The 17,995-nt window shown below is 34.6% G+C and overlaps 3 protein-coding genes across 4 annotated transcripts; 2 read left to right on the top strand and 1 right to left on the bottom strand.

Moving 5' to 3' along the window:
• Positions 1-4,466: 4,466 nt before the first annotated feature.
• Positions 4,467-8,500, top strand: LOC140834390 (uncharacterized). Its single transcript, XM_073199236.1, has 7 exons — positions 4,467-4,980; positions 6,442-6,480; positions 6,604-6,674; positions 6,933-6,997; positions 7,196-7,285; positions 7,393-7,485; positions 7,801-8,500. Exons 1-7 carry the CDS (start codon positions 4,547-4,549, stop codon positions 8,233-8,235), a joined length of 1,227 nt encoding a protein of 408 aa, XP_073055337.1. The 5' UTR covers positions 4,467-4,546; the 3' UTR covers positions 8,236-8,500.
• A 260-nt stretch (positions 8,501-8,760) lies between these two features.
• LOC140834391 (lachrymatory-factor synthase) lies at positions 8,761-9,525 on the bottom strand. Its single transcript, XM_073199237.1, has one exon. The coding sequence runs from the start codon at positions 9,432-9,434 to the stop codon at positions 8,934-8,936; it is 501 nt and encodes a 166-aa protein (XP_073055338.1). The 5' UTR covers positions 9,435-9,525; the 3' UTR covers positions 8,761-8,933.
• Positions 9,526-10,394: 869 nt separating this feature from the next.
• Positions 10,395-16,625, top strand: LOC140834389 (tryptophan--tRNA ligase, chloroplastic/mitochondrial). Of its 2 annotated transcripts, XM_073199234.1 has the most exons (15): positions 10,395-10,538; positions 10,611-10,760; positions 11,668-11,755; positions 11,884-11,925; positions 12,366-12,455; positions 12,546-12,668; positions 13,166-13,237; positions 13,375-13,487; positions 13,648-13,669; positions 13,770-13,835; positions 14,161-14,217; positions 14,602-14,648; positions 14,791-14,872; positions 15,553-15,642; positions 16,230-16,625. In XM_073199234.1, exons 1-15 carry the CDS (start codon positions 10,471-10,473, stop codon positions 16,368-16,370), a joined length of 1,251 nt encoding a protein of 416 aa, XP_073055335.1. In that variant the 5' UTR covers positions 10,395-10,470; the 3' UTR covers positions 16,371-16,625. The 2 variants fall into 2 exon arrangements, with proteins under 2 accessions (XP_073055335.1, XP_073055336.1); XM_073199235.1 differs by lacking the exons at positions 13,375-13,487; positions 13,648-13,669; positions 13,770-13,835.
• Positions 16,626-17,995: the final 1,370 nt, after the last annotated feature.

Raw genomic sequence — 17,995 nt, 5'->3', positions numbered from 1 at the left:
GTATCCCTGCCTACGTAAGTACGTGTGCACATAATGGGATAATTGTGACCTGTAATTAATAAGACAATTACCAGAGGCATGCAATCCTACGTCCACTTACTAATTATTTTATTATATTGTGATACACGAGAGTTGCAAAATAATCGGTGGTACTTGTTAAGATTGAAACTTGAACCTAACTCAACCCCAAAAGCTAGCTCAAGGGGGGAGGATTGTCCAAGCCAATATATGTCACTCAAAGGTTATTTATCCAACCGATGTGGGACAATTAACACCCCTCTCACGCCGAGACATCTGGAGCGTGGAGTTTACAAATGACCCAATTATGGGCAGAACGGGTGGCCTAATTATAGGCAGTCCAACACATAACGGTGAAACCCGGGATCTGATACCATGTTAAGATTGAAACTTGAACCTAACTCAACCTCAAAAGCTAGCTCAAGGGGGGAGGATTGTCCAAGCCAATATATGCCACTCAAAGGTTATTTATCCAACCGATGTGGGACAATTAACAGTACTTAAGGTGGGGAAAACATTCTGTAATGACAATTATATTAGTAATTAATTTGTATTTTGATTTATTGGCGTGATTTCTTTTTATTTTTTTATTTTAAATTTGCTTAGACATGTGACAATCAGTGGTTTGTATAATACATAATATGACATGAATTATTGCAGTAGAATTTTAAAACTGGTCGTATCTCATGTAATTTTAAAAATCCGTAAATTATTTTAAAATAATAGAAATTTCAACTAATTAAATTACTTAATTTAGTGTAATTTCTAAATTCTTATACAAACTTAACATTAACATAAAAAAAAAAAACTATGATACACCAAAAACTGATGTATGCCTACACGACAAGTGAACATGATCATAAATATCGTCGAATTTCATTGATAATTGTCAAGTTGGTATGGTTCAATTGAACTCGATCCATTGATAATTAATTCATAGTTAGTATACATTAATATCTAATCTGAAAAAAAAAATTTATTGTACAACTTGAATCAGTCCATTGTATATCACAATCCATAGGGAAAAGATAAAACAGTAAAGAACCTAGGCTTGTGACAAGAAAGTGAGAGTCAACAAAAGAAACATGATAATCGAGATATTAAGCATTTAATAGCTTGTTGTTGAACGGATAAAGGTTGCTTTCTTGATGACATTTTGCCATTAATTTTCGATGATATTGCATGAAACTAGGGCTGCTACGCCTGCTACCGTTTGCTATAGATATTTCAAGTTTACATATATGATTGTTTCGGCACATTGTATTGCTAAGGCTGTATATACGGATGGCTGGACATGAGATGTATTCACTTGGAAATCTTGTGACCTAGCTAAAAGAGAAACCTATCCCTTCATCTAGGTTTCTTCGTGGGAAGGTGCTTACTGTTTACACAAGTGTACTCCCTCGTGGTCCAATATTTTGATATATGAGGTGAAGTATTTAATTTAATTTTTTTTTATTGAACTATCCAATATCCATAGAGGAACCGAGTCCTATTTTAAATTAAAACATCCATAATATAGAGTCATGTAACTTAATCATACATTTTTTTTTTTCATTTTTGATAATTTTTTCAGACAATTCACGATTTTAGTCCACTAATTTAACGATGATTTGAAATCATAGAATAGCTGATGTAGTGTTGAAGATTATTGATGTGTTTGATGTCAAGTCAGCACTCCGACGGAAATTGAAAAAAAAATAGTAAAATCGTGAATTGATCGGTAACGTGACAAAAAAATTGAAAACGTAAATGTTATAAAACCAAGATTGTAATTTCACCTAATTTAGATACTGAGTCGGTGCACAAAGAAAAATAGTAATTTTTTAAACAATAACAATTAATAAAAAGGGCAGTGTTAATTGTTTGGTTTGACTATTTCACTGATACACGTGCTTTACAAAGTTGCAATAAAGAAGCTAAAAATTATATCTTTTATGTGTTCACATTCTCTTCATTTTTATTTTTATTTTAAAATATTTCTTTCAAACATGTTGCACAACTAGTTATGTTTTACTTAAAGAGGCACTGTCGAATTCTACGTACTTGATAAAATATATTTTTAAGCTAAGTATCCTTAAATCCAGACTCGTAATTACTACACTCAAATCAGGTGCTCGTGATACATCGAATGTGGATAGTAAGCACAAATTGGCTCAAGAGTGTGTATTGTCAATTGTGTTTGAATGAATAAATTTACATTTATTTGATTAATGGAACCGATTTATGGACTCGAAATGACTTTTTCTTTGATAATTTTGAAATCCGATAAATGGAATTTCACTTCACACAATGGAGAAGAATTTGAATCCAAAGAACTCACGCATATGCACACAGTTCTTTACTAAAAAATTTGGGCCCAGACTTTTCCTAATCGTAGCAGCTTGGATTTATCACCCGACGGCCCAATATAGATGGTCCATGTCAGGGTCCATAATTGCACGGGTCCTTATTCGTGGTTCCCAGTTTTTTACGAGTAAAATTTGTTATAGTTCTGAATTATACATAAATTATTCCTCAAGCTAAAGACTCGTGGTTGATTTGATCCCTAACGTCTATTTTTTTGTAGTTATAGATATAGATTGTGACCACAACCAAATTATATGGTGGGTGAACCAGGGAGAAGACCGTCTTCTTCCAAGATTAGGCGGCGAAGCCTTGACACTTGCATTATAAAAAATAAAATTAAAAAAATTATCCTTTTATTTTTTTCTGACCGAATTTTGTTTTATAGTTAGATTGAACTAAATGGTAAGCTCTTTGTGTCGTTGAAAAAATGATTTTAGAAAGATTTAAGTAAACCAACAAGAAAACAAAATTCTAGGGGACACTTCCTAAGGTTATTGGTTATCATTTTTAGCTTTTTGGTATATCAACATCATCAATTTATGGTTTTGTATTATATTTAATAGTAAATAAAAGTGTTGAACTCATTGAAATTAACGTCATCTTTTCGTATTAAAAATCAAAGATTATGTTAAATGATTGAAGAGATCAAGAACCAAAAATTATCTTAGTTTTATTTACTTTCTTTGTCAAGAAGAAATTATATTTACATCAAGATTTACGAGAATCATATATTTTATTTGATTCCATATAAATGGCATCTTGGTGAAAAAATACCATTCAAAACTTGTTCTCACGATCAAATCAATGATAAATTAAATCAATCAATCGATATACAAACATATGATATAAGGAATTTTTTAAGTTTTTTGAAATAAAATAATCTTGATATTTCAAAATAAAACTATGTTTCATCGAATATAATTCACCTGGTTAAATACAACCTCGAGCTCCACCTAAAAACATAGCCTCACCCTCACTATATAAATTAAATATTAAATTCCCATCCCATTTCCATTCCCATTCCATTTCCTACCTAATATCCTGCTTTTGTGGATGAGAAATGAACAATCAATCAATTAATTAATTAATATGTTTCACATCATTTTTGAAGTTGTTTCCAATAACCCGCGGAAAGAGACTTGTTGAGTATTGACCCACTGAACACCAGCCACGAAAAAATGGCCCCGCACCGCATCAGAGTCATATGGATTTATGGAACACTAAAATCATCGTCTCTTCAAATTGATTTTGATTAATCAATTTGAAATACATATATTTTTGTTGTATAAAGAAGTAAGGTATAAACTTCAAACACACCTTTGATTCATTTTATTTTATATTATTAAAATATACATAACTAAGATAATAATATATTGATTTAATATGAGTAAGTTTCTTGTGAGACGGTTTTACGAATTTTTATCTGTGAGACGTGTCAACCCTATCCATATTCATAATAAAAAGTATTACTCTTAGCATAAAAAAGTAATACTCTTAGCATAAAAAGTAATACCTTTTCATGGATGACCCAAATAAGAGATCTGTCTTACAAAATACGACCCGTGAAACCGTCTCATACAAATTTTTGTCATTAATATTCGAAATTCATGTATTTCAAATTCATCTCCTAGCACCTTAAAACTACGTATGAATTGATGTATTCAGACTGGTGAGTAGATTTCAAATCAAAATATGTGAAAGCAATAATATATTTGAAATGACTATTTCGAATTTGAAATTATTAAAATATAAAAGTCTACTTAACTAACTTAATTGATCCCTTTATTATAATTTCGAACCGAATTAATACAATAAATTTAACGTGGGAATTTGAAATTAAATTCACTCAAATCATTCAATAAAATAGCAAATTAAATATTAATTAATCTTATTATATTATTCAACGTGGAAAATAATATATTGACTATGACATTGTATAGACGACCCTAAGTGCAATTTGCAAATCACCGGTGAAACTGAACGGAAGCAACTAAGGGCTCTCCTTGTCGTATGTGGGTCATTTATTTATTTATTTATTATTTATTATTATTATTATTATTATATTCTTTCTACATTCTCTCTCTATATCTACACCTATATATACAGAGCCGGACGTACGAACAAGGCAAATCTTTGTTTCTATTATTCAAACTCCGTTTACAAAATAAAGCTGTCAAAAATGGAGGCGGCGGTGACGGCGATACAGGTGGAGGAGCTAACATCCGGTGCCAGCGGGCGTTTGATACCAGTCTTTAGGAACCTCCGTCAGTCAATCCTCTCCTACCAATTCCTTCGGAGATTTCTCCTCTTATTCTATTCTTTCTTTCTTTGGCTTCTCCTCCTCCTTCCGAGGCGGCACCGATTATCATCTGCCAGCTCACCACCTTCGTCCCCCAAAACATCGTCGTCTTCGATTAGGCGTAGAAAATTGATTCGCCGGAGAGATGAGGAGGATACGCTGAGGCGCAGGGCTTTGGCGGAAGCAGTTGAAATGGTCACGGACGATATCGATGACATCAATAGCCGGTGCCAGTGGACGACGTCTTTGTTCTTTGGCGATCGACAGAATGCTCTGTTTTGCCGATCTTGGTTTCCGGCATCTGGTGATTTAAGGTATGCATCTAGTTATTTCTAATCAAAGTTTGCGTTGAAATTAAGCATTGGTAAGAAGGAATATGTTTGATTGCTTTATCTGTCAATCGGTTGTGCCTGTTTTTATCTCATGTAGCTGATGTTTGAACGATTAACGTGTGATCTCCGGACTGTCTAGTTCCTCGTTCTGTTGCTCGAATCGCATGATGAGTTCCACTTTTTGTAGTTCTTTGTATAATTGTATTAATTGTTGTTCTTTTTTTTTGAAGAGTTAATTGTTGTTTTGAAGTAATTTAAGATGTTATATCTTTTGGTAGACATGCAACGGAAGCTTATATGTATTGTTTATCGGCTAATGGGTCGAATTGTAGAGAACTTGTATGGAGAATTACCTGGATATTTCCTTTTGTTTTTCTCCTTACTGACAGTATTTTCTTTAATGACTCTATTAGGATCTTGATTGTTTTAGTACAACTGGACATCTCTGTATTGTTTATGTGATTGCAGTTCTAATTGTAACGTTGCCTATTGCTGCATATATCACCGTCTACAGACTGTCTCAGAAGATGCCAAACGGATTTGGGTTTGGATAATTTAGAATATCCCGTTGCCTTATTTGGTTGAGGGACTAACTGGAAGAACCCCTTGAATTGCTTTCTCAATCTAGTTCCCTTTCTGTTTGTTGTATTGTTCTTCAGTTTAGATTCTTTGTTTTGAGGATTTGCTGAACTGGTTATCTGTTGGTATATCACATTGATTTTTCCAGTGTTTTCATTCTCTACTGAGTAATTGTTATAGTTTGCAGCAAACAGTTTGTGAAATGAGTGTATTTGAATATAGAAGCTTGGCTAGAAAAGGCGTTTTATAAAAATGGGAAAAAAGCTGAAAGGCATAAACAATAGACACTTCCACAAGTAACTCTTGTTTAGTGATAATTGTCTCACATCGGTTGGATAAAATCCACGAGAGTTAAATATATATACTTAGACAATATTTGACTCCTTGAGTTAGCTTTTGGAGTTGAGCTAAGTATAAGTCTCAGTCTTAATATGATATATCAGAGCCCAAATTCCACCATTATGTGTTGTACAATGCATAGTTGGTCACCCGTTGTAAATTTCACGTTGTGGATGTTCATTAATGGGTGTGAGAGATGCTTTAGTTGTTCCACATCCAAGTCCCAACCTTAATAGTCAGTAATTCACTTTTTAAAATCAATTGTGTTTTGTATCCGAATTGGCCCTCAATTTATGTTATTATAATCGTCAATTTTCCAATAATTCTTTTAAAGTCTAGCGCATCTTTCATTGTGTCCTAGCTAGGGTGAATTTAATGGGACATCGCGAGGCATTTGAGAATGTAGCCCAAGAGCAATGCCTAAGTTTTACGACAATTCTTGGACAGTGCACTTTCTTTAGTTTTGACTTTTCATCTTTTATCCCAAAATGATGTCATCTAATGGAAGAAAATTTCTTATTTCAGGGGAATTTTAATCATCATACACGGCCTAAATGAACACAGGTGTGGCAATGACTTTAATTTTGTTCTATTTTCACTTGCTAATTTCATTTGTCTCATCTAAAGCATACTGCTTATTTCATCTAATTGTATGGTAACATTTTCTATTCTAATGTTCTCTTACAGTGGGCGCTACGCCTATTTTGCTAAACAATTAGTCTCCTGCAATTTTGGAGTCTACGCAATGGATTGGATGGGTAGGTGATTGTGTGTTTTATGGTTCTCTTCATTTGAAAATTAAGCATGAGGAGGCCACAAAATTAGAAAGCTTTTAATAGGTGACCTATATGAAAAATGAAAAGGATTTAGTAATCATAGCGAAAAGTTTACCACTGCTGAGGAAATAGCTTGCCACTGACTAAGTGCGTAATGTTTGTGTAGTTGATGATATTTTATCTTTTTCCTTAAATAATTTGATGGTTACTTTACTGGTGACTTATCTTTTGCTTTCACAGGTCATGGAGGAAGTGATGGTTTGCATGGATATGTGCCTTCTCTTGATCATGTTGTTGCGGATACCGTAAGCATAGCTGGATTTTAGTTTCATACTCGTATTAATCTCGAGCTGTTATTTTCTTTCTTCTGCTGTATGTGAATGAGGTCCTCTATCAGGGCTTCGAGATCTCTTGCATTTGCTTGGTGGAAACATCCTACTGTTTAATTATTCTATGCAACACATCACGAGGGTTGAAACACGACTTTTTTCTGATGTTTAAAGGGTGCATTTCTGGAAAAAATCAAATTAGAGAACCCAGGGGTACCATGTTTCTTGTTTGGGCATTCTACAGGAGGGGCTGTTGTTTTGAAGGTATTGCTTTTCCAAGAACATACCATCTGAAGTCCTTTTAGGGTTATATACTCTTTTTGTCTATTCAATAAGTTCTTATTGTTTTGGAATTTGTTTGATTTGATCAGGCAGGTTCTTATCCCCACATAGAAGAAATGCTGGAGGGGATCATATTGACTTCACCAGCTTTGCGCGTCAAGCCAGCTCATCCTATTGTTGGTGTGAGTTTTTAGTTGTTCAAATCCTTGGAAGGATTTTTCTCTCATCAACACTTCCATGAGATTCACCCTTTTACATTCTGAATTCTCTCTCTTCGAAACTGTATGCTTTAAAAAAAAATTAATCATGGTATTTCCAGAAAACTTGCTGACTTGTTTAACCACTGAAATATAAAACAATATTGGGGTTTACCGATTCCAGTTGTCTGTCTTTATAAAACTTCTAGTTTCTAATTTTCTTGATAATAATTGATATTATGATCTACAGACATGTAATCTTCGCTGTCACACTTGAATTTCCAATTTCTTTATATGCAGGCTGTGGCGCCTATATTTTCATTGGTGGCTCCAAGGTTCCAGTTCAAAGGTGCCAACAAAAGGGGAATTCCGGTATCTAGGGATCCTGCAGCCATCTTAGCCAAGTATTCGGATCCTTTGGTCTACACTGGCCCTATTAGAGTTCGGACAGGCCATGAAATTCTGCGCATCTCTTCATATTTGATGCGCAATTTTCACTCTATTACTGTCCCATTCTTTGTTCTTCATGGAACTGCTGACAGAGTCACTGATCCTCTTGCCTCCCAAGATTTGTACAATGAGGCACCATCAAAGTTCAAAAATATTAAACTCTATGAAGGTTTTTTGCACGACCTTCTCTTTGAACCAGAGCGTGAAGAGATAGCTCAGGATATCATTGATTGGATGGAGAAACGATTGAGGGATATTGGTCTCGATACTTCCAATGGTTGTTAAAGGAGTTGTTGCCTTCATGATCATATTGATGTTTCAACAGTGCAGGGTGGAAGATAGAGACGGTTTGGGGTTTAATTTTTAGTAAGCAGTTGGCTACTTGAAACTTGAATGTCGCCTTAGCTTTTATAGGGGGTGTGAATATATGTTAACCCCAATGATCACATTTTGTGTGTCACAATGGCCAAGTTATTCTTGTTTATAAAACAATATATTATTATAGGGCTTATTTGGGAATTGGGAGGAATATTATATATTTGTCAGCTCATTGGTTATATTGGTGGAGAATACATTTGGATTTGTTATTCGAATACAAAACAAACGTGAGGAAGTTAGAAATATTTGGGAACAAAATATCAACGATGGCTGCCTGATGGATTGAACGATAAGAACTTGGGTGTACAAAAAAAATTATCAACGTTGATAGGAATTTGTTGTAGTGCAACTATGACATCTAGCAACAGAGATACATTTGTGGGTGTAGCAGAGTGTGTGTGTGTGATAAACTTTTACAGTACACGACTGCGCTAAAGACAAAAACTTTAAAATGATAATTAATCCAACGGTCCTTTCTCGTACAATCACACACGGACTCTCTTCTCCAAAAGTAGCTCGCTTTCTTATTAACATAGAGAGAGAGAAAAAGAAGAATCTTTCAGCGTTATTTATTGATCTTTATACGCAATTATGTCCGCAAGAGCTTACTCAGAAACGGCAGCCTCCATCTTCTTAGTCATGAGCTGCAACCCCACTTCGTATTTGCCCACCAAATCTTCAAACTTCCATCCCACCACCGGATCAACGCGGAAACACCATTCAACGACACATCCTCTGCCGCTACCCCCTGCCGGAACAACCTTGATACTCGACACGTAGGACTTGAACCCAATATTGCAATCCACAATCTCGTAACTAAACGTCATTTGGGCATGGTCAATGGCGATTAGTCTCTCCGTAGACCAACGCAAATCTGACTCCTCTTCGTTGATTTTCTCTGTTTTGAGACCGAATCCAGCGCAGTAACGCACGCAACCCGGCTCTCCGTTGGTCCCGTGGATGCCGTGACATATGGCGAGGCCCGGGAACCATTGATGAAGCCCGAAGAAATCCTGGAAAAGAGGCCATATTTGGTGAGCCGTAGCCTTTTCCAGCTTCGTTGAAACCCTCGCTTCCCATGTTTGTGATGAAATGTTATGCTCCATTTTCAGGGTGGACTGTGAAGGTGAAGTGTATAAAATATAGGTGTCACTTGGTAAGCACCACAACGCAAAGCCCAATCCCAATTATACACTTGTAATTTTTGTTCTTATATATTCGACAACATGTACCCACGGTCGCTGACCTTTGTCGCATCAATTAAATTCCGACTTACATGCAAATCATGATATCAACTAATTATTATAAATTTTTATATGTTAATTAATTAGGGACTTCTAAAGTCCTACCAGTTGAATGCGGCCACGCTAAATACTCCATTTGATAAAGAATTTGGACATTATTATTAGAGTCTCCCGTAAGGAATGGATGATCACCATTGTTGACATCTGACATTGACATTTGATTAGTATGTTTATTGGAGTTGAACGACAATTTAAATTATTAAAATTTGGAAAAGAGTTAAACACCGAACACGCGTGCGAATCTTCAAATGTGAGGATAAAGGGCGGCTAATAGGCAATTACAAGTCGGATGGACCTTATCAAATTGAATTGGAATTTCTTCACTAATTTTTTTTTATTATTTGGGAGCAATATTGTCCCTTTTGTCAAATAAAAATCATGTTCTCTTGTACTGATGACTTGCAATATGGAGTCAAGATCACAATTGTAATAATCTCTTCACTTAACTGAAAGAAGGCAAATCCTCTTGTCCATGGCTTATAGGTATTTTGGCACAAGGAAAGTAAATCTGAGACGAAATCTTAGGATCGAGACAAAATTATAACAAATCACACCACAAACTCAAAATAAATAAATAGAATCCTCTTGGTAAATAAGAACGTTCGTACTAAGAGGACATGAAGAGTGCAAATCGTGAGTGCGTTTTTAGTTTTTTGAAGGGCAAATGATGATTTCTCCGCATTGATGACAAAGCCCATAGAATGGGCCGAGTTGTTAGAAAACCCACACACCACTATTGGGCCGACAGTTTGGGAAATATGTCGGGTTCCATGCATGACTATGCACATCCATTTTAAAAGCCCTGTTGGAAGAACGGATAGCGCAGCGGGCGATAGAAATGGGGCGCTCTTTGCTCTCTCAGTTCTCCATCCTCTCCAACATTTCTCCACGCTCCATCTCTTCGATGTACGTTTTCGTTTTTCAGCTCCAGCTTTGCAATTTTACAGTATTGTGATTCGTTTTCATTGTTTTTTGAAGCTTGCCGAATCGTGTTCATCTTAATAATTGCTCGAGTAGAACGAGTGTGCTACTTCAACGGAGAATTCAAATTGGCGGGAGCTTTCGATGCCTTTGCAGCGTCGCAGTTTCCAAACCTTCGACTTCTGAGAATTCCTCCAGCTCCATGAAGTAATAGTTAATTGATTTCTTTCCATTGTGTTTCTGATTATTTTCGTTTACTGTTGGCTCTCTGTATCGGCTTGTGGAGAGATCGCGACTGCTTATGGTTGATACCGTTGTATCTGAAGGGTTTGAATTGAGCGTAGAATGAATTGCGTTCAAATTTGAATTGAATATTCATATGTTTCAATTTTACGTGCCTACTAAGCCTATGGATCTTAATGCATTAGTAGTTTTTTTTTTCGGAATTTTATTCTCTTCGTATGATATCTATTGTTTGATCTTGTTGAGGAATTTGGAGAAAAAAATTTCTATGAGTTATTTGCTTGTGGAATTCTACAATATTAGCATAAATTAGAGTAGTTGCAGTGATTAATTCGTGAAACTTAACGGAAGAGACGATACTTGTGCGGATCATCTTATTATCATGTTATAACATGTAAGGCACTTTTATTAGATTTTTTCTAGCCTTTATAGATTACTGTTTTCATTTTTTAAAGTAATTCGAAAGTTGTAGAGTTCAACAGATGTCTGTTTATATTGTGATGCTTGACCAGCAGAAAATAAAGTTGACACAACCATGTTATCCCGTCATTTTAGAGAGGTATTCATTGACCTCATGTTAACTTCGCGTATGTTTCCTTGATACGGATAATTGAATTTTCCGATGCAATGTTGGTTATCCTAATAATAGATTTTATTGACGCATGTATTGACACCATATATGTAATATAGTCTATCATCATCATCTTTATCAGCCAGAGTGTGACACATTGCATAATTTCTAGAACAGGAAGAAACTCTCTGAGATATTATTGGTTCACTCTCAAATTGGAAATTTCAATTTCTTCATCTTCCTGACATTATTGATGAACACATTTACTTAATGAAGCACATTTGTTGGCTTTTTGTATAGGAAGAGAATAGTCTCTGGCATCCAGCCCACGGGATCCATACATCTTGGCAATTATCTTGGGGCCATAAAGAATTGGATTGAATTGCAGGTTTGTTAACAAAATCTTTTATGAGTAAAAAAGTTCAAAATAAATTGTATTTGATTGTCAGACTGTGAATGAACATATATTTTTTTTCAAGCCTTTCTTTCACCTTTATATTCCATTCGTCCTTGCAGAATACCTATGAGACACTCTTTTTCATTGTGGACCTCCATGCGGTATTTCTTGATACTTGACATTTACTTACTGCTGCATTGTGTTCTCCTTTATTTTTTCAATGTAAAGTATTTCTGCTAACTAAATGTTTTGAGTCACTTCTTGTTACTGTTCGCTGAACTCGCAAGAGTGCATTTAGCCAGTTCTGTAGAATAATTGCTGGATCCCTTCCTGATACCTATTTGTTCTGATGTCACATCTGTCTTTCTATGTTCAACTTCCCCATCTTACCTGAAATATGTCTCTTTGTAGGATATGTTATGTTAATTTATATTTGATTAGTTTAATGTGATGAAGTACAGTTACTAGAACATTTAGTTTAGTGATGCATTTTACAGTCAATTGACTATTCTCCAAGTTTGAGGCTGTTCAATAAGCTTTGTTTGGGCTCAATATATTATAATGTTACCAATATAGATTGCTCTGGTTATGTTCATTTCAGATAACGTTGCCATATGATGCATCACAGTTATCAAAAGCGACAAGAGATACCGCAGCTATGTATTTGGCATGTGGTGTTGATTTATCTAGGGTCTGCCCTTCTCTTGCGCTAGTTTAAGATTAGTTTTTTTCTGGTCTGTTGCATCATGATTTATATGCTGTGTCTAATTTCCGACTACAGGGTTCAATCTTTGTTCAGTCTCATGTTCGTGCTCATGTAGAATTGATGTGGTTATTGAGTTCTGCCAGCCCAATAGGTTGGCTCAACCGGATGATACAATTTAAAGAGAAATCACGGAAGACTGTGAGTTTATGCTTGCTGTTCATTTATTCCTCTAATCTTTGACTTGTTTTCATATATGTAACCTTAGAGTCCTCTCAAGTATTATTGATTTTTTTCCCCTAATAAATACTGGATCAAATCCGATGTAGGATTTTGTGTGCAGTTAATACAACTGAATCTTATATTTTTTTACGATTTTCCATTTTTCTGATAATTTTAGCGGCTAGTATTCTAATCAGATGCCTTAAACGAATAAATTCGGTGTAAACAAATTGTTTCTTGCTCTAGAAACAATATGGTTTAAAAAGAGTATACAAATTCCTGAATCTGATTGTACACCATAATTTTTGAATTCATAAATTGGACAATGGAATCTCATACCTTCAATTGATTTTACTTAGAGAAATGTTTACATTCATATCAGTCTTTTGTGTTGCAAGCTAGTGATGTATATCCATCCCTTTTCAACTAGAAGACTTGCATCAATACTATTATTGTTTTTATATTTTTGCATGCAGGGGGATGACAATGTTGGAGTTGCACTTCTAACCTATCCTGTTCTGATGGCATCTGATATTCTTTTGTATCAGGTAATTTTGTCATTGCCTTCTGCTCTTCCGGTTATGGAACTAGTTACTAAAAGATGCGCACCTCCACTCTATGGTAAAATCATGTCTTTAATGCCTGAATTATTCATTATTCTTGTAATTGTAGTATTCTTGTGCAGTCTGATTTTGTTCCTGTTGGTGAGGATCAGAAGCAACACCTAGAATTGACTCGAGAATTAGCTGAGCGTTTTAATTATTTGTATGGAGGAAGAAAATGGAAGAAGTTGGGAGGGTAATGTACTTTGTTTTTCAGTCTTAAGAAGCAGTAGCAATCTTGTTTCATATCCACAATGTTAACTTTCTGCCCAATTTTTTTTCCTGTTATTCTATTTGTTTTTCACTTGGTCGTTAGGAAATCTAAATGATTTGTTTAATCCACTTTTCCACCAAAGGCGAGGTGGTGCTATTTTTAAGGTGGGTACCTATTGTCTCTTCCTTTGATGTTATTCAATTGTGGGACACATGACAAGTTGGAGTTTGGATAACATTTGCTTTGATGGTGTTGTGCATATAGGTTCCTGAACCCCTTATTCCACCCACTGGAGCTCGTGTGATGTCCCTCACTGATGGTCTTTCCAAGGTTCTGAACTTCTATTAGTTATGTACTTCAGTAAGTTATGGGGTTGTCTTTGCCATTAGGGCGTTAAAAATAGTGAAGGATCAAGGATGGCTGGACGGATTACTGATAACCTATGGTTGAATGACCTTATCGCCAAAACTGACATGGTTTCTCTAACTTGTCAAACTAAGAATAGCAAATTTCTGGAAATGGACAGCTGTTCCTCTCTTTTACTAGTGAAATCTTCTTTACTTTTTGTTGCATCTCGTTGACTTTTAAAGATTTTTCTCACCTTTTCGATGATTAAACCTCTACCTCGACTATAACTTGATCTTTTTGTATTTAGATGTCAAAATCTGCACCATCTGATCAATCTCGAATCAATTTATTGGATTCAAAAGATGTGAGTAAGATCAATTCCGCCTGTATCTACTCTCTTTGAATGTCTTGGTGCTTATGATGCAATTTTTGTCTAGTAATTAGTTATGTTGGTGGTGTAACAGTTTCTGTTTGAGGCTGTCATTTAAATTGTTATTATGTACTCTCTCTTTGAAGGGAGAAAAAGTAAGAGATGACCCAACCAGTGATATGATCATATTATCACTGTTTATTTTGGTGAATTGTTCTTATATGAAAGTTTAGTTGAGAGTTAGAAAGCAATGAGTCAACCGTTCTTTGTTTGCATCATTTCATGTTTATTTGTGTAAGAGGTCCTTTATGGTACAAGTTCCAGCTATCATCTGTAAATCTTCTTCATCTTATGTAGCTTCGTTTATTGGTTTTGTAGGTAATAGCCAACAAAATAAAACGTTGCAAGACTGATTCATTTCCGGGGTTGGATTTCTATTTAATTGTTATGATACTGCTTGTTTTAGTTGCTTCCGAGACAAATATTTTTCTATTTTTATAATTTTTTGAGTGACCAAGATAAATCCTTGAGCTGTAACCCTGTGATTGTTGATTTGGAATCATGCAGCTTGGAATTTGATAATCCTGAAAGACCTGAATGTAACAACCTTCTTTCAGTATATCAGCTTATTACCTACAAGACAAAACAGGTACCTAATCTTCAAAATGAGTATTTTGCTGGTGGTTGTACACTTGTACCTATAAATCTCATTTGCTCACCTCTCATTCTTGAACTCTTTGAAGCCTTATCTATCTCGCCTATATATTGTTATTGTATCAATTTAAAACTGATATGCTATTATATTTTAAATTTATTGATGGAATGTAATGCGCAAGACTTACTCTAGCATTCTTTATATTCTAAACTCGCATACAATGCAGATAGTTCTGTGAATGAAGATTTGGAGCTTAATTTAAGTGCAGTAAATTATTGTGCATGGGTTAAGTTCCTGTCTTGCAATATAGACATAATCAAAGTGCGTTGCTTATCTTAGCATTATTGTCAGGAATATTTTTCCGAGTTCCCCTGCCTTCTATATATGTCATGCATTTTTTCAAGTTCAATCAGAACACTCCTTTCTATCATTATGAGTGTGTTTTTATGGAGAAACTCTTCTAGGGGAAGCACTTTATGCAAAATCTCTATCTTAAAAAACTTGGCATTTACCCATTTGGATAGAGCTGCTCTTTAAAAAGTGCTTAATAAGTCAATATCCAGTAGTAAAAAAGTGTAGTATTTGGGTGTTTCTCTAAGTTAGACTTTTTATATCCGAATTGGCAAATACTAAATAGCTTTCTGAAATTGAATTTTGAGGATCTAATGATGCAGGAAGTTGAAGAAGAGTGCAAGGATATGAATTGGGGAGTTTTTAAAACCCTTCTTACTGACGCATTAATTGAGCATCTTCATCCCATCCAGGTTACTTCCGCATCTTAATGTCTTTCAAGTGCCACGAATAGTTGAATACATGCTATAAAAGAACTACTAGATTTGTATCTTTTTTTCCCAAAACCACTTCTTATGTGTTCTCTCACATGCTAGTGATGCCATTTTTCCTACTTGTGATTGGTTCTGGTATCAATTCCTAAGAAGTAGTCTCTTATAGTCGAATTTCTAATACATTGAATTTCAAGAATGAAATAACTCGAGAGATTCTTTAGCGTTAAAATAAATCCGAGAAAGTTCTAAATATTTTGTTCGTAGATGGAAGACAAATTGCTTAGAATTGTTAGTACTATAGTAAGGCAATACCGTCTTCAGGATAACAAGTCCAACTCTTCCCTCTACCAAAATGAATGTATTGTTATTTCTGTGAAAATTTCTGTAATTATTTTTCTTTCTCCCCAAAATAAATAACCAAACTTTACCAACCGTTCAAGTCAACCTTTTGTCTCTTTGCCCTCTTTTCGTCGGTTTTCTCCTGATTAGAATGCCTAGTTTACGTGGATCTTCAGCGCAAAAGTAGTTTACTTTGATTGTAAGTTTGAAAGTCATGTTATGTGCAGGTTCATTATGCAGAAATTATGTCTGATGCCACTTACTTGGATACCATTCTAGCTGAGGGTGCTAGCAAAGCTGAGACCATAGCAGAAGTTACCATCAATAACATCTACGAGGCAATGGGATTTTTGCGGAGACAAGCATGATCACAGTTGCGGCCATGTGGCTGAATAGGTCAGTGTCCTTCCACAGACCTATACTATATTATATATTGAGTCACCAAATTTTTCTTTTTGACAAGTGAGTCACCAATTTTTTTCAACACACATCATGGCAACGAACCAAACCATATATTTATCCCCCCCCTTCGCCAATTCTGCAAAATTTACGATTTAACATTTGGGTTCTAATCATGTCTCGGAGATGAACACTTAATGAATCATTTCATTGTATTTCTTTAACTTGGTAGTTGTGAGGGCAATATCTTAGCAACAAAAAGCATGAAACTGGATCGAGTTATAAAATATTTTTTAATGTTTGGCATGCGTTTAAAAAGACAAAATGCAACATTTCTACAATTTGTGTCAAAAACATAATTTTTAAGATATTTATTTTTTAATATTAAATATTATTTAGATTAATTTTTTTTTAAAAACAGTATATTACGTTTGTCATATAAAATATTCTTGTATTATTTAATACAAATGCATGTGTCTCAAGGATAGGTTTAATTTCTGTGATAAAGGAAACAAATGAGTAAATAGACTAGATTGTCTTGTCAACAAATTTCAAAGTTTTGCAATCATATTCGATAAATTTTAGCTGTCAAATTTTGCTAAGAAAAAACTGGTGAACTCGAAAACATGTATAATAAAACATACAGATATTGATACGACTATAATATATTACTACGAAGTAAAAAATTGTTATGGTGCTAATTTGGTGATTGAAATTTCTTCTCAAATTCTACTCACACTAGTATTATTTTATATTTTATAAGAAAAAAGCATCAAAGTAAAACCTCAAACACTAAATCAAATAGAAAGTTCTTTCAGATAATAAAAAATTTATTATCCATACAATTATATAAATTTGATTTCTCAGATGATTGAATTGGTTTAGTCTACAGTCACTCGAGTAATTCTCCAAATATCCAACAATATTCGATCATATAGATCTCATTTATTTATTTTAGCACAGGAGTGTTGAGTAAAACACGTCAGATATATCATAGAAAAATTCACAAGTCGAATACCTTGCGTGGCTAATTTTCCTACAATTCATAGAGACCTAGGGCCGGACCCAGTCAAAGCGACGTTATAAATAGGTAAGTAATTGTTTAATCCCAATATAAGATGGCAACTTTTGACTTTTGGCAAAGGTTTAACCATGTTGCTACAGACTTCTTGAGATAGTCGAAAATTTTCTAATGCCAAATATGATCCTCCAAGATGCGCAAGTTCGGTCTATTCGTATTACTTAGATGTCCCATTTAATTAAATTAAGTTCTTGAAAATTGTATATATAGAAAGTATCTTAACACTTAGCTAAATCACTCTATTAAAATAACTAATTTTATTCTCATTAGAAGTAACGACACTGAATTACTATTTCTAAAAGAACTTAGACGCCGGATTTTCAGTGGAACCAAGTTTACACTAACTTCTGCAATTATCTTACTATATTAAAGTAAGATGACGGGAATGAAGTAGAACAAAGCCAAAACACAGCTCCAAGGGGAACAAATTGTACCACATACTAGCGTTTAAACAAGTAAAATGCACACCATTTAAATTAATCAGAAATAGCAAAATTGACACGTCTTACATCA

The sequence above is a fragment of the Primulina eburnea genome, chromosome 6 (assembly GCF_022965805.1).
Source record: "Primulina eburnea isolate SZY01 chromosome 6, ASM2296580v1, whole genome shotgun sequence".
Lineage (NCBI taxonomy): Eukaryota > Viridiplantae > Streptophyta > Magnoliopsida > Lamiales > Gesneriaceae > Primulina > Primulina eburnea.
Note: the sequence above shows the minus strand (reverse complement) of the source record. Positions and strands in the feature narration are given on the sequence as shown.

Coding starts and splice junctions, on each gene's coding strand:
- LOC140834390 (XM_073199236.1), top strand. CDS start 4,547: ATGGAGGCGGCGGTGACGGCGATACAGGTGGAGGAGCTAACATCCGGT. Junction 4,981..6,441: donor CCGGCATCTGGTGATTTAAG/GTATGCATCTAG, acceptor TTCTTATTTCAG/GGGAATTTTAATCATCATAC. Junction 6,675..6,932: donor CTACGCAATGGATTGGATGG/GTAGGTGATTGT, acceptor TTGCTTTCACAG/GTCATGGAGGAAGTGATGGT.
- LOC140834391 (XM_073199237.1), bottom strand. CDS start 9,434: ATGGAGCATAACATTTCATCACAAACATGGGAAGCGAGGGTTTCAACG.
- LOC140834389 (XM_073199234.1), top strand. CDS start 10,471: ATGGGGCGCTCTTTGCTCTCTCAGTTCTCCATCCTCTCCAACATTTCT. Junction 10,761..11,667: donor AATTCCTCCAGCTCCATGAA/GTAATAGTTAAT, acceptor CTTTTTGTATAG/GAAGAGAATAGTCTCTGGCA. Junction 11,756..11,883: donor AGAATTGGATTGAATTGCAG/GTTTGTTAACAA, acceptor TCGTCCTTGCAG/AATACCTATGAGACACTCTT.